This window comes from Cygnus olor, chromosome 1 (genome assembly GCF_009769625.2).
Source record: "Cygnus olor isolate bCygOlo1 chromosome 1, bCygOlo1.pri.v2, whole genome shotgun sequence".
NCBI classification, from domain to species: Eukaryota; Metazoa; Chordata; class Aves; order Anseriformes; family Anatidae; genus Cygnus; species Cygnus olor.
The window spans coordinates 152,618,729-152,633,974 of NC_049169.1; the positions used below are offsets into that span (position 1 = coordinate 152,618,729).

Sequence of the window (15,246 nt, forward strand, 5' to 3'; positions counted from 1 at the left end):
TTAGACCAAGTTTTCAATTTTTAAACAGTTACTTTAATCAAACTCCTTTGACAGTTTCTGTGCAAAATGAGAAATGAAAGCCTTTCTTTTAAGTCCAACAGATGTACTTGCCGCCTGAATGAGATCAAGGCAGTAATTTGGGATTCTAAAGCAATGGGAACAAAGCATCTTCATAAAAAAGCTGGTTATTCTAGATCTTTCGTTCTAAAATGCAAAACCTTGTTTTCCTATTTAGATTTGAATAGGAATGGGCTAAAGATAACAAGACACAGAATGTTTTCTTTAAATCTAGAATTTAACTGCTAGGTACTCATTTTCTCGTTCTTTTCAGTTTCCAGGTTTTGAGGCAAGACTAAAAAAACACGACAATTTAATACAGAGGACAAAATAGATCAGGGAAATCTTACAGGTAACTAACAAATAAACAACAACATGAGCTGTATTCTGAGCTAATTCCAGCATGTGCACCGCCCTCTCCTTCATGTAGAAAACATTTAGAAAGTTACTTAGTTTTAGATTAAAATATGCTTTTTGTTACAGATCTTTGAAAACTCATACAATGTCAGCTGGTTTTTTTTTTGGTTGATTGGTTTTGTAATAGTGACACGAGAGGTTGAAACCAGGCTCTTCACTGTCAGAATATCAGAGGAGAATGGACTGTAAAAACATCTCCAGTCAATAATGTAGTATCCTGAAGGGTTCGGGATTCAGACAAGCATTAAAAGACAAGAAAATTCGTGTTTAAACAAATACTCGGCTTCAAACAGGCAAAAGCACAACAGTTTGCACAGGCAAGTATTTTAAACACAGAAGCATGCTATTAGAGCACATTCTGGAAACGCCGTCTCCACACATGAATAATCAGTCTCATCAACTTTAACAGAGCTAATGGTTTGCATTAATGTTTGAGAAACAGGGCCAAGAAACATTCTACCTAACACACAGACAATTAGTACATCAGCATTCTGGAAGGCACATAGCAAAATACTATTTACAGTGCAAATTTACAGATGCAAGGGTTGTGGGTTTTTTTTAAATTATTATTGTTTTTGACTTTACTCAAAATAATGGACTGTGTTTTAAGGTTTATGCAAAAATTAATTTTAATTACACACATGCAAACTACCGAAATTTACCACTTATCATACAAATGGGAGAAAAACAAGTACTACCCAATTTCTGTTTAACAGTTCATATCTGCTCAACTGTCAGCTCACGGTGGCTTAATAGGACTTTGGTAACTGCAGGATTCATCAAGGCAAGCTTTTGGACAGCATCTCACCTGGTCTCTTCATCATCCCAAGCGATTCTCATGCCTTTCCCACCACCACCTGCTGAGGCCTTGATCATGACAGGGTAGCCTAACAGCGGGGAACAATTAGACAGAAGTTCAAACTTTGATCAGTTGGTCATACAAACATGACAACTGACCACATGTCCAATAATGCCAGTAGACAATAACTTCGTTTATTAAAATGCTTCTTGTTTGGAGAGAGAGGAGAGGTTTTTCTTTTCAAGACTTAGCTGTCAGTACAGTGATTTCTAAAGCCAAGAAAAGGTTGTCTTCTCTATTTCATTTATACAAAAAAAAAGCCACACTACAGAATGAATTATTCCCAAGTAACAAAGTGGTTTATGAATAAAGGCACTTGACCTTTTTAAGCTCACATTCTTTAGAAACAAAATTTAGTGTTCTTGCTACTGCTGAGATAAGATATTGCTGTGATTAAATTTAAAAACAAAAACATTTTATTAGCAAGACTAAGCAGATCTTCATAAACTAACAGTCAAGAGATTCAGTAAACAAGCCTGTACCTAATTCAACACTTTTGGTGCAGTCCAGTTTAGATAACAGAGCATCTCCAGAAAGCTGTACTGCTCAGATATTACACAATAAATATCAGAATAATTTTTATCATTAAAAAAGTGCAAAAATAAAGTATTTTCCCCAACCTGACAAGTAACAAAAAAAAGTGAGCATCATAAATATGACTGCATAACCGGAAATATTTCACTTTCAGAACAAGACACATTAACAGGTATGTGAGTCAGGACCTTAGTTTTCTAAAAACTAAGTGTAGTACCAGTTTAGTTTAAAACCACATTTAGTAATGATTGTTCATCTTGTAGCACAGTATGTTTTGAATTCAAAACAACTTCCTAAAACAATTGCTTATTCTTATCAGTGAACTTCACCTTTCTCTCACATGAGTATATGGGAATTTGGAAGTTAAGGTACTGATTAGAAAGTTTTTGACATTCCTAGGATAGTAGAAATATTGTTCTTTGGTCTCCAGTAAGTTTAATGAAAAATCATAACGTTATGTCAAACATCAGACTAGCTGATACGGTCTGACAAGAAAAGCCAATCAGTCCTTGCAAACTGAAGATATACTCCTAAAAGAGGTTTTGATCTAGGGACAGAAAGGGACATTTCATTTAGGTTCCCTAATAGAAATGGTCAGGTGTGCTATTATATGCATAACTAATGTTTACAGTTGCTTTCTGAAATGTAGATCTACTCTAACCCTGTCAAGTGACAACGACAAATTTCCCCACCACCACCTCCGCAAAGACACTTTAACGACAGGAGGTTCAAAAGATGTTTAAAACTAAGATCCAGAAAATCTTTTGCTTAAAAAGACTGAAGTGGACACAAACAAGAGGGATCTGATACCAACATAAGAAACAAATAGAGCAGTGTTGACTGGAAGGCAGGAAAGCAGCAACAGCATGAGAGAATGCTAAATTAACAAAAGTGCCCCCTCCCCCCCCCAAAAAAAAAATCAATAAAATAGTTTCCTACATAACTTGTAATTAGGCTGTGAAATCCCATCCCACAGAGCGCTCATGTCGCTGAAAGCTGTAGAATGGTAATAGATAAGCATATGAAAGCACAAATCTCTAATTCCTATAGGCAGGTAACTAAAAGGTTATAAAGCTGCATGCTTTAGAGTCAAGTAATCTCTACTTACTAGATACATACTTAAGACCAAACTGAACTGTTCAAGGAAGCTTGCTAGAGTGTATGCTATTTTTTCCTCTAAGTATCTGATGCTACCCACAAAGGGTACGGGATTATTCAGACAACAGTGGGTCTGATCCAGAACTGTATCAAGTATTTCCAAGGCTTCTATAATCCCAGAGATAAAAGGGCACGCACAAAACGGCTCTAGGTTACATGCAGGAACAGTGAAGTCCAACTCAATTTCATGAAACGCAGCATATGTTGTACCTATATAAGAACAATTTATCTATGCTGTAGCTGTTTTTCCAGATCCCTGGCAACCACCATGCTCCTAGACAAGTCAACTAGCGGCCTTGAAATAAAGCAAGAAGCATATCCTGTATGATTTCCATGCAAGAAGTGAGGTTTAACTAGGTAGCACTACCGAACTCACACCAGCTATGGTAACGCTATCACCAGAGACTACAGCTTAAAAGGTGTGAAATTCTTAAATAAGCATCGTTTTAAGAGTCATAATGGCAAACTCACTATGGTAATTTTCATCACGCCATCTCATTCAGCGTTACAGGTACTTGAAAAATCATCAATTATGCTAACAATTTCAGTTTAGCAGTATCAGTCTCTTGAACAGTTTACAGAATTAAAATCAGTAAAGTAGTAGCTCTAATTTATTGTTTTTTTCATTGCAACAGTAAAATAAGTATGCTGGCAGTGAGCCTCGGTGAGTCTTTATATATTATAGAATACATAAATTTTATGTATCACAACCTCCTTGGTTAAATTATCAGACAGGATACACAGGTCACTGGTAATACTCACTAATTTATGAACACAGCTTTTCTCCCCGTCCCAACCTTATGTACAATGATTACATGTTGATCACAGTTTTATGCAAAGCAGTTAAAGATTCCAGAGAGCCACAGCATAGTTAAAAAGAAATTTAAAAAATTAAAAAGTCAAAGTAAGGCTTGGTTTTGAGAACATACATGCAGCTTTTTAGGCCAAGAAATAAAAATCTTTTCAAGAGACTTCTGTAGGTTGGGATGACAATTAGCCAGCCTCCTGAAAATAACGGGACTTGAACTTTTGCTCACATATGAGTTTACACTCCACTTGCTGTGTCACTGAACTTAACTAAACGTGTCAGTTCTTTGGCCAACACCAAAGACTGATCTGTCCCAAGCCGAGCAAGGTCTCACAGAATTTAAGCTTTGCATAAATATTAGGTAAATGATGCAAAGATCAGGATGTGTTGCTCATCATTTTTCTGACCACTTTTACACTAGCAGCAGTTAAAATTGCTGAAATACAAATCCATGGATTAGTTGGATTAATTGTGGGAAGGGAGACGCATGCAAACAATTTATAGTAGCATTTATAAAAACATCACAAAACATCAAATTGCCTTAAAAAGCAGGCGCATTTTTGAGTAGGTGTTAGATTTTCAACCCTTCCCTCAAATTAGACACCAATTTACATGAGATTAAAATTGAATAGACCCTCATTTAGTTTATACTGCCTGCACTTCTTAGTTGTTCGATTCATCCAGACAACAAACTGAAAAGTAAAACTTTCTGAAGTTTCATCAACGCTTCAGAAATTAAGAAGCTGGCAGTTCTTAACGTATAAGTTATAAATAGACTTTAAAGTAGCATGGGAAAAGAGCCAGTGTGATTAAACACTACAGAAGAGATCAGAAGAAAAGAACAGCCCACACAAACATATACGAGAAGAGCGACGTTACAAAGGAGCCTATACAGCAATTTGTGCCTGAACCACTTCCAATTCCTGATTCAGCCTAGTATCTTTTTAATACTCACTCTTGACAGCCGGGGAGAGCGCATCTCAAATGAGGGGTGAAAGGTAGGTTTTTTACTCCCATACTTACAAAATTTTTTATCCGTAAACAATATCAACTGAAACAGTTAAAAGCAGATCATTAGCCCTGATGTGTCATAGCCCACTGCTACTGGACCTTTGGCCAGAACATAGCAGGGAACAGTAGAGGAATGCACAGGCCATAAGAGAACATTACACAATGTTTTAGAGTTTTAAGTAATGGCCCACAATGATTTTTTAAAAATAATTATTTAAGCACTCTCAGAATACTTAGGTTCTAGATATGTGAAATGCAAAATAATCTGAAAGTATTCAATTATGGATCAAGTACCTCATTACATGAGGACATTATATAGAGAGATACTTACACAGAGATTTTAATTTCATCTTTACACCCTTTGAAATTACAAATCATTGGCTTGGCTTCTGATCCATGGTCATGACTAGACAGAAGCCTAACAAAACTGATCAGTCGGTCAAAACATGGGTAGAAACAAGCTAGAAAAAACAATTTCCTTTCACTACATGGCTACCACTTGTCCATATAAAAATGGCTTTAGAATTTGTCATCTAAATAAAAAACACCACCCAGCTGTCTGGAATTGACTTCAATATCTGCAGATTTAAGACTGCCTTGGTATAATGACCTCCAAAGTGCTGCTGATATCAAAGACAGGAACCAGTCAATAGAACACCAGAAGAAGTAAGAGGACAATTAAGAAAGAATAAATTTTAAAAGGTGTCTAGGAAGCCACTGAATGCTTTCCTACTTAAAATGATCAAAGCCATTTAAAAAAAATAAAATCTAAAAAAGACCACTGAAATGAAACTGATATAAATTCATAATGCTATTTATACCTTTTTAAGCACTGAAACCAATTTTATTTGCCAGTTCTCCTCCCAGTGTTCTAGTTGTTTGACTGATAACCTCTACCTTTTGTTTCTGCTTGCATGGCAGTGATCAGCAACCACCTGATTTCCCAAAAGGGGCCAAGGCTGACCCACAGAAATGCTGACTTCAATCATGTCAGCCTAACATTCAGTCAGGCCTACACTGAGGGGTTTCAGGGTAGTTAACCAGTGCAGGGTAGGAACGTCAGCTTACACTCAAACCGGAAAAGCCTTACAGCGATGAAGAATCATCTGCAGCGAGGCAAGTCCCAGTTTCTATTTGGCATTAAGGCACACCCATAGGTTTTGGCACAGGTGAGATGTATGTGAAATGGGTTCTTGGAATTATACAACTGATGAGCTTAAATAGCTTCTCATGGCTACTGTATCTTAAAAATGAATTTAAAATATATATATATATATATCTTCCTGCATTACTTTCTCCTTCTAGAAAGCATTTAAGAATATGTAATTTCAAGCATATGGTTACACATTTTCCCTAATATTAAACTTCATTTAATAAAAGCCAAAACTCATTAAACACATTACACTTAACCTTCATCAGGACAAGTCTCAGACAGTTTGCTGGTTGTTCTTTTCACCATTCTGTAAAATATTCAGAAGCTGAACAGTGATTCTCTTCTGGAAAGCACAGAAGAAAGGCTGGTGGTCTGGATGATATTCAGGCTAATTGCTGTGCACACAGTGAAGAATGAAGATCATAACATCACTGGTGTCAGCCTGCACATCAGGAGAAATGTACCATGCTTAACTTCTGTAAAAAGAACACCACGTCCGATTGCAGATACACTTTGAAATAACTCCTTTAGCAAGCTGACTGCTGCATATTACATGCATTCCACAAATCATGGCTGCACTTGTTCTGTAAAGTCCAGTTGGTTAAGCTAAAATGTGACGATTAAAGAGACAGGGCGTTAATGCCTAGATTCTTCCAGCCCTATAGGCAAGAGGGAACTTAAAAACTATTAAAACATTATTTGTTCTGTAGGGATTACTTATTACACATTCAATTTAGTCAACCATGTCTGCTGAGAGGCACACAAATCCCACCATAGCTAATTTAAGAACTTACCAATTTCCCTTGCAATTCTGACAGCTTCATCTGCATCCTGTAAAAGCAGGAAATGAGACCCAACGTTAATCCCATCAGCCATTGCACTGTGTCCTGAGGGCAGTCATATATTGCACTACTGTCTCCTCTGATTCATTTAATGTTTGATTTTACAACCTTCTGACCCTTTTCAGCCAGAGGAATGTAAAATTAATACCATAAGTGGAATGTAAATTCTACCTCATCATTAGTATACTGAGAAACTCAAAGCAATGAGGAATCAGCTGACAGGAAACACAGCCGGGATTGCAAAATGATTTTCTGCAGTTGTAGGAATTTAATGCTAGAATTTAGAAGTTTACAATCAATAATGGACCATAAATCAGATCGTTAAAGTTTGTCCACTGCCAGCTTGTTTCTGTCCTCTCAGGTATTTGTCATGTTTTCCTGGCTGTTGTCAGTAGGGGGAGTTGATTCTCTATTGTTTGGGTGTGATTCAGGTTCAGAGAAAATCTTGCAGAACTTCTTCAAAGTTGAAGATTTGTCTACTGAAAAAACACACAAGCACTTCACTTTTGTTTCTTTTTTTTTCCCCCTCAATTCTAAGGAGAATATAAGGAGAATAAACCCATTCACATATCAATTTCCATTCAAAAGTCTGCAAAACACTTGTGTATGACAACTAGAACAACTCTTGTTGATTTCACCTATGGCTTCGGCTGACTCATATCACTATACCTGGTACAGAAAATATGATACAGAAAAATGTGTTAGAAAACCCAGAGAACAAAAACAGAGTACTTGAACTTCTCACTTTTTAAATAACCAAATCTCTTCTCTTGCAGTAGTTAATTCTGTGTTCTCCTACCAGTAACAAAACATTTCCATGATACAACACTAGAAAAGAAAAAGGGTTAAATTACAGTGGCATGGGTTAAGTTCGAAAACTCCATCCAAATTTGCTAGTATTTATACTATTCTGTGACATACATTAAAAAATTAGTATGGAAGGCAGTAACGTCTGGAAACCACCAGCTGCTAAGTGCGTCTGAAACTATGGGGGCTGACTTATGAACATTAAAATGAAACCTGATATTTTTAAAGCTTTCAAGGCAATCCATTTTAAAAGCACCCAGGTCAGAACTTTAAAAAAAAATACATAAGCAATGTTCATACCTGGTTCATTTATGTCCGATAATAAAACAAAATCCTCTTTAAAAGTCTTCAGTACCTAGTAACAGCCCCATGAAGAATAAGGGGGCTGGCAGGGGAAGTTGTCAGAAAATTTAATTTCCTTTCATTAGCTAGTCTGCTCCACAAATCGGTGCTTGTTAAGTTCAAAGCAGTCCTGAAAACAACATCAGTTTTAAGTCTTTTTACTCCAGTCACATCTGTTAATGAGATTTTTCCAAATAACAATTGTTTTTAAGTCAAGAGATAAATCTAGCAAAAAATACCTTCCCCCTCCCCAAGAAAAAAAAATCAGGGTTAACTGTTTTATTACACCTTGCTGCTTTCCATGACCCTGCACCCTCCAAATTTTAGCTTAAAGGGATAAAATGCATGAAAAGGGTCATTTAAGAATGTTAGTGGTTTCCACACATTGAGTTTGAAGGTTCTTTGTTCCTGCCTGTGACAGTTATGCGAGAATACTTCCCCTTAATAGCCCCTCTGTCAGGAAGTGTTAAACCTGCCAAATGCAGACAATTAGAGCCTCTCGAACAAAATGCAGGAAGAGTGATGACTGATGGAAGAGCCACGATTATAGTCGAGAAGGAAACTTTTACATTTCTTTTCTCTTGCAAATTCAGTCATATATTTGCAAAATAGAATGAGGAGGGGGGAAGCAAACAGGGTTGGTTTTGTGTTGTTTTTGGTGTTTTCCCCCCACACACACTTAGTTACCTGCAAACAAGTGGCTAACTGATACACTGCAGTCCACAGGAAGACAAGCTGCAAATCATTACAGGGGAGTTTTTTCACAGCCACTGTATTCATAAATATATTGAAACACATGTATACATACAACAACTTGAAGAAAAAAACAGCATCATATGAGAAGCACTAATTGTCTCAGTTCTAGCCTGAACAGACAGAAGACATCTCTGCCCAGCGCAGTTATTAATTTACACTATTCAAACATCTGTTTCTTTTTACAGCTTTGATGTATTAGAACTCAAGCTCTAAAATACAAAAAAAAAATGCATATTCAAATTCTTTAGCCTTCAAAGAGTGTTTCTGAAACAGAAAACAAAAATATGCTGCACTTTAAAGAGGAAAAAGTTCGAAAAAATCATAAACAACTGACACAATGAAATCTCTGGTAACGATCTTTTGATCTTTTTCCCTAAGAAAGTAAAATTTAGTGTCATGCATTTCACTTGCAGATTGCATAAATACAGCAGCATTTTGAGTAGCAATAAAGTTACAACAGTTGTTTTAGATTTTGGGTGCAAAAAACTTATGATTGATACACAACATTTGCCACTGGAAAAAAAATGAATGCCATGACAACACTCAAGACCACATATGCAAAATACACAAAAAACAGCGGTACTAAGACCATTTTGAACTTTCTTTTAACAACATAAGTCCTCGCTGATTTATTACCGTTTCCTCAAAAAAAAACACAGTAGGTCCACTACCGTTTTCCCAAAACAACCTGGAGATTGTAAAGAAATACATAATTTTGGCACAATCTTTTATTGTACAAATAAAAATGTTCAAGTAATGCTACAAGTTTATAAAAATCAAGAGTTATAAAAAAGACGTCATAGTGGTATTTACAAATGGCTGATTTCATTATTTTAGTTACAGACATAAAAGTTTTACTCACTTAGCCTAAGAATTTCTAACCTCTTCATGCACATGCCTCCCTGCCATGTACCAGCAGGTGGAGACAAAAAAGCAAAACTATTTGACAGAGGAATGCCAGGATGAAGCTGTTTAAGAAACTACTTGAGCTGTAAAACGTTGTTTTAGTTATGAATAGCTACATGATATTTGTCATGGCTGAGGGTGTTGGGCCTGGAGAATCTGCAAGTCATGACTAGTCTCCAACAACCTCTTCAGCAATACAGTGGGTATTGAATACCAATGTCAATAACCCAATGCAAGAATACAGCCAAACCAGGTACCTGAAACTTAAATACAGTAAATTCATAACCTTGATGAAAACCTTCAACATGTCTACTGACATCAGTGAAACCAAGTTGACACCTGGAGACATTAATCTCCTGGGTTTACATCCAGCTATGTTCTACCAGCCATAAAACCAAACTGGCTGCGTATATATAAAACCTTTCTTCCTTTCTATTCCTTTGCCAGTTTTTCACCATGACGTCTCCACATACTCAGTCTTTCTTCTTGCCATGTATTCCTTTACACTTATTTACAGACAGTAAATCTCAGCTGTAACTTCAGTATAGCCATTGGTCATGTAGATTAACACCAATTCTTTTGATCAAGACTCTTGGCCATTACCTCTCCCAGTCAAGTTTTAGGAAACCGATTGAGGTTACAGACTTTGAACTGAAAACTACTTTTCAATGTATTTGTTGACTCTCTAGCTGATAGCATAATACTCAGTTTTCTTACATGTGCACTCTGACAACCCTTGCCTCAGCCAAACCAAGGAAATGAGTAAAGGACAAGAAAAAATATTTTGTCAAATTGCCCTCTCTACTCTCACTCCGTGTTTCCATTCTCAGCTTCACACTTACTACAGTGATTACCTATATGAGAAAACTTGGTTGTGCCTGCTATGCCAAGCATTCTTCTGCTCAACCCTTCCAGGTCCCTTCTTAGAGTACACTACTGAACAACTTCCTTCTCTTAAAATGTTAATTTCTACTTGTTGGGAAATTTTCTTTACACAGTTTCTCCAAGGTGTGATAACAGGAGCTAAACAACTCACAGTCTACCAAGTCTAAATACTAAGCAACAGAAATCAAGGGGGAAGCTTCACCCTTTATTCACGAAGGACCTGTGCATCTGCAGCACTAGTTAACAAGAGCTGAATAAAGACAACTCTTCAAGTAACAAAGATTTCCAGTGCAGTCCTGAGATGAATAAAAGAAGCACAAGAAGTTGTTACTCCATGTTTGCTTTAACTATTCATCCACAAAGAACACACGCGACTGATCTTTCTTAATTTCTGGCATTGTCAGAAGCATGAATGCAGTCTCCTTCCAGCTTTAGACTCCACTACAAAGATGAAACCACCTCTAATCAACTCAAGTATCAAGCAGACACTTAACTCCTTCCCAAGACCTTTAAAATGTCCACTTCTCAAAAACAAGAGCCCTCAAAGATTTTCAAAGTTGCATAGCTCTGTGGCCAAAACAAGACTCCCAGAGAATGGCAGAAATACAACAGTCTCCAATTCCTTGTGTGCTGTTCTTCTGATTATATTTAGTGTCACACAGCTTTGCCCTTCATCTCCTGGTCTGAATTGGCAAAATACTACATCAAGCTCTAATCAAGCATCGGGCATCCTGTACAACCTAATTACTCAGGTATTCATCCCAGCAAAAGTCATGATATCACAGAAGGGAGATCAGAAGACAAACACAGGCACATAATTAGATGCATAGCAAGGATGAAAGTTTCAGTTACCAGAAGTTTTATTTCCTAGAACTGGTAACCAGAGCACTAGTCAAATTTTCGTCTAGGAGATCTCCCCCTTCTGATGGGGACTACAACACTGGCAAGGCCTGTGTATTCTCCTTGTTCTGATGTGCTGGGCATACTGAAGCTTTTTGATCTCGTGTTCTTTTTCATCTACGCTCTTCAGATAATCAAAAGTACTGCAAGCTATGTATGTGAAACCGATGTAATATGGACTTTAGGATTAAGCAACCACCACGTAAGCTCCTTTCAACAGCCGGGATTGGATTTGTCAAATTCAATCCTACATTCCAGTTCTTTTGGTTTTAAGACTATCATTGCCTATAGCTGATTGCCAACCAGATCACTTACATTCCTTCTTTCTGAGTACCTAGAACTTCAGATAATTGTCAAAAAAACAATAAAATTAAAGGCCTCAGGAAAAAAAAGCAAACATTTCAATACTGCAGTTTCATTGATTATGTTACTATCTGTTCATTAACCACTACTATCCTACTTTGCCAGGTTTGTTTCTTTAACTTTGTCAGAGTAACAGACCCTGATGTAATTTTAACTTAATGCAGTGATAAACAAGTGTTCTGAAAGTATTTGGTGATTCTGTGTTAGATAAAGTTTTGTGGGGTTCAGATCATTAATTCAAAGTCATGTTCTAACTAGATATTTTTCTAGATCATAATTTCAGGATTTCTAGAATAGGTAGGATATCAGAAAGAACAGAGGATCTTATGCACAAGAGCTTGGCTACTCCTAAAATCTCACGAATGCTAAAGGACTACAGACAGAAGGACTGCTAAAACATGCAACAAAAGCCAGAAGGAATGCTGTGTTCAACTTAACACTGCCACAAATGCTAGCCTAACACTCATACGGAGCCCTCCAAACAGAGAATATTCTTCGTACTTGTACCCATTGCAGAATACCCCACTGGTAGACATTACACGCACACACACCAGGCATTTCCATCACAAGTACTTAAGAATTCTCTTGTGCATTTTGATCTTTCCAGACTTTTCAAAACTTTATCATTCTCTCTCGCTAGCCAAACTCTCCAGGCAGTTCATCAGAACAGATCATTTTGTGGAGTTAGCCCCTTTGTATTCTATTTATTTTCCCCATTTAGTTGGTCTTTTTTTACTCTAAAAATTTTAAATCCAGCTTAACTGACACAATTCTGAACACTATCCTGGTATATGTTGCTCCTTGAAGTACAGTCTGCATTCCAACAATATATTCAGTTGTTCCCAATTATCTTGAAATTTCCCATTTCATCATATAAGTAAGATTTATGATGATCAGAGGTCAACATAGTCATAAATAAAACCTGAAAAAACTTTTCCTTCAACTACATTAAAATGTTGTTTAAACAAGCTTTTCGTGTTCCAAGTTTTACTCAAATTTTATCTGAAAAAATAAAAATTAATAAAAATCACCTGAAGTGACCAGCATAAGAATTTCCAACCCAGGAGAACAAAGTTTTAGATTATCTAGACACACACAACAAAGACATAAAGGCAAAAAGCTTATTCTTCCTATATCAACACAAAATATATATGGTATATAAAGACACACAGGGAAGATTAAAAGAGCCCCATACATAATCACTACAACACAAAATAAACCAAAACCAAGACATATTTTATTCCACCATACAAAATAAAGCAACAACCAAGATATATTAGAAAGATGTTGGAAATCATTCCTTCTAAAACCCCAGGAAGAAGACTACCTGTAGATTTGGACAGAGAAACAACTTTTTTTCCCCCCTAAGTGAGTTTTTCTACACATGAAAAGCTTTACTACCATCAGCACTGACCATAAGATGGAAGATTCGTACAGTGTAACGATCTTTACCGCTACTGAAAAATTTTACTTGCTACGCATACTTATGTTAACTTTGGCAATATTTTATGCCAAGATCTTGGCCAGCAAGAAGTAAATGTCTGTATGTCTTTTACATTTTTCAGACCGACACAAAGGCACACCTCACAATAAACACATTTACCTGCCTTCGTGTTAAATTTAAATCGAAATATTTTTAGAGACTTCATGCAAGCAGTCCTGAATATACCATGAAGCATTCTTCATCTTTCCTCCTCCAAAAATCCGTACCCCTATTTTAATTATGTCTCTTATTGATAATGAATTTGGATTTATAATTACATTCTGTATCAGACCTTCAATAGGTGTACTTCGATTTATGCACTGATTCTACAGTGGGCAGACAGTAGTTAAATGGTTTCTCACCTTGACTACTCCATCAAAGCCAGGGATTGTGTTGACCTTTGCATTCTTGGCTAACAATTTGCTTTCAATCTTGTCTCCCATAGCTTGAATAGCATGTGTGTCAGGTCCGATGAAGGTAACACCTGCTGCTGCCTGCAAAGACAAAGAAGATACATCTTTAGAAGACTAAACTTAAAAATCAACAGCCTTCTGTAGTCATTACCTTCAAGTTTAACACAGAGTAAAAATATTATTATTGAAGCAATATTTAGAAGATCGAATAATCTGTTTATGCAACACTCTAATAATATACAAGCAGCATTTCAGCCAATCCAAAGATGTATATGACCTTGTGAAGCTATGTATACACACGGATTCAAAGCCCCTATGATTAGCATTTGTATGAATCAAAGCCAAGCCAAAGAGAAATAGCTGAAAGTGGAAGTACTACAACTTCAAAGTTACAAATATCCCTTGAGAAAGCAGAGGCTAGTTAACTCACCATTGAATAACTCAAAGTAATTTACAAAGACACGCTTGCTAAACTGTAATATAGTTGTAAATTTTATTATGCATTCTTTAAACCCAAACCTTGACAAAACTTCAAAATGCAAGAACGTGCTCTTATAAAACAGGTTTAAATACCTGGTCAATAAGGTAATAAATGAAATACTGTTTGCCCAGTTCTTTTCAACAACTCTCAGGAAAAAGGTCAACACAAAATAACGTGTAGGTAGAACACCAAATTGCTTTCCCCCCCTCTTTTTTCTCTATGCCAGCAGTAGACTTCAGTGACGAAATACATAGACTTTTTTTTTTTTAAAACATTTCAAGCCTCAGTACTATACAGAGCTAAAGACTATTCCACCAGATCTGCTTCAGTGACAAATATTGATGCAGTGAGTCTGTGCATGTTTTAGGTAACTTAAGTCTTTTGTACTATAGGAAAAAAAAAGCTAGAAAAGTGCTATAATTAAACCATCAAGAGAATAAGCATACTAGCCTTGCAAATTTTTTCCAGGTATTTTGTTGATTATCGCCCAATTGTAAGACACCTATAAAATGCTTTAAAAATTGTTTCCAACTGTTGAGCAGTTTACTTAATAGCAGCACTAATAAAATGACAAACATTCAATTCCTTATATCAGAACTTGTGTCTTAGTGCTTCACTTCCAATGTACGCTCGTGCTGCACATATTAGCATTGTCATGTAGTTATACTTACTAACAAAAAATGATTTGCTGAAAGTTTCTGTATTTATGCAGTGGTAATACATGATCACAGAACAAACACGTGGAAAAAACACACTGCTGTTCAAGGTGTGGAACAACGTCCTCCTATTCATGATCTGGTATGAGCAGAAAGCACCCAATATGCTTGGGAGTTGCTGTGTCCACTGTCAGCAGCTTCACAGCAGGAACAACATAATAGCAGAAGCTCTGCATAGACAACTTCCTATCCTTCAGGTAAGAAGGTGCTACACATAATGGAAAATAGAAAAGACAAAAGTATTACAGAAACACTAGAAAGCTCCGTGAAAAGACACCCAAACCAAATGCATCGATGCAGCTACACAGCAAAGGTTCATTAGCTTGAATTCACACTGAAATATTTGGGTTGGGGT

The 15,246-nt window shown here is 36.6% G+C and overlaps 1 protein-coding gene across 1 annotated transcript in view; it reads right to left on the reverse strand.

Moving 5' to 3' along the window:
• Positions 1 to 15,246, reverse strand: part of PCCA (propionyl-CoA carboxylase subunit alpha) — a 284,588-nt gene that overhangs the window by 191,960 nt on the left and 77,382 nt on the right. The window contains 3 exon segments of the mRNA XM_040538044.1: positions 1,283 to 1,361; positions 6,792 to 6,828; positions 13,644 to 13,775. Coding sequence (XP_040393978.1) covers positions 1,283 to 1,361; positions 6,792 to 6,828; positions 13,644 to 13,775 — 248 coding nt within the window.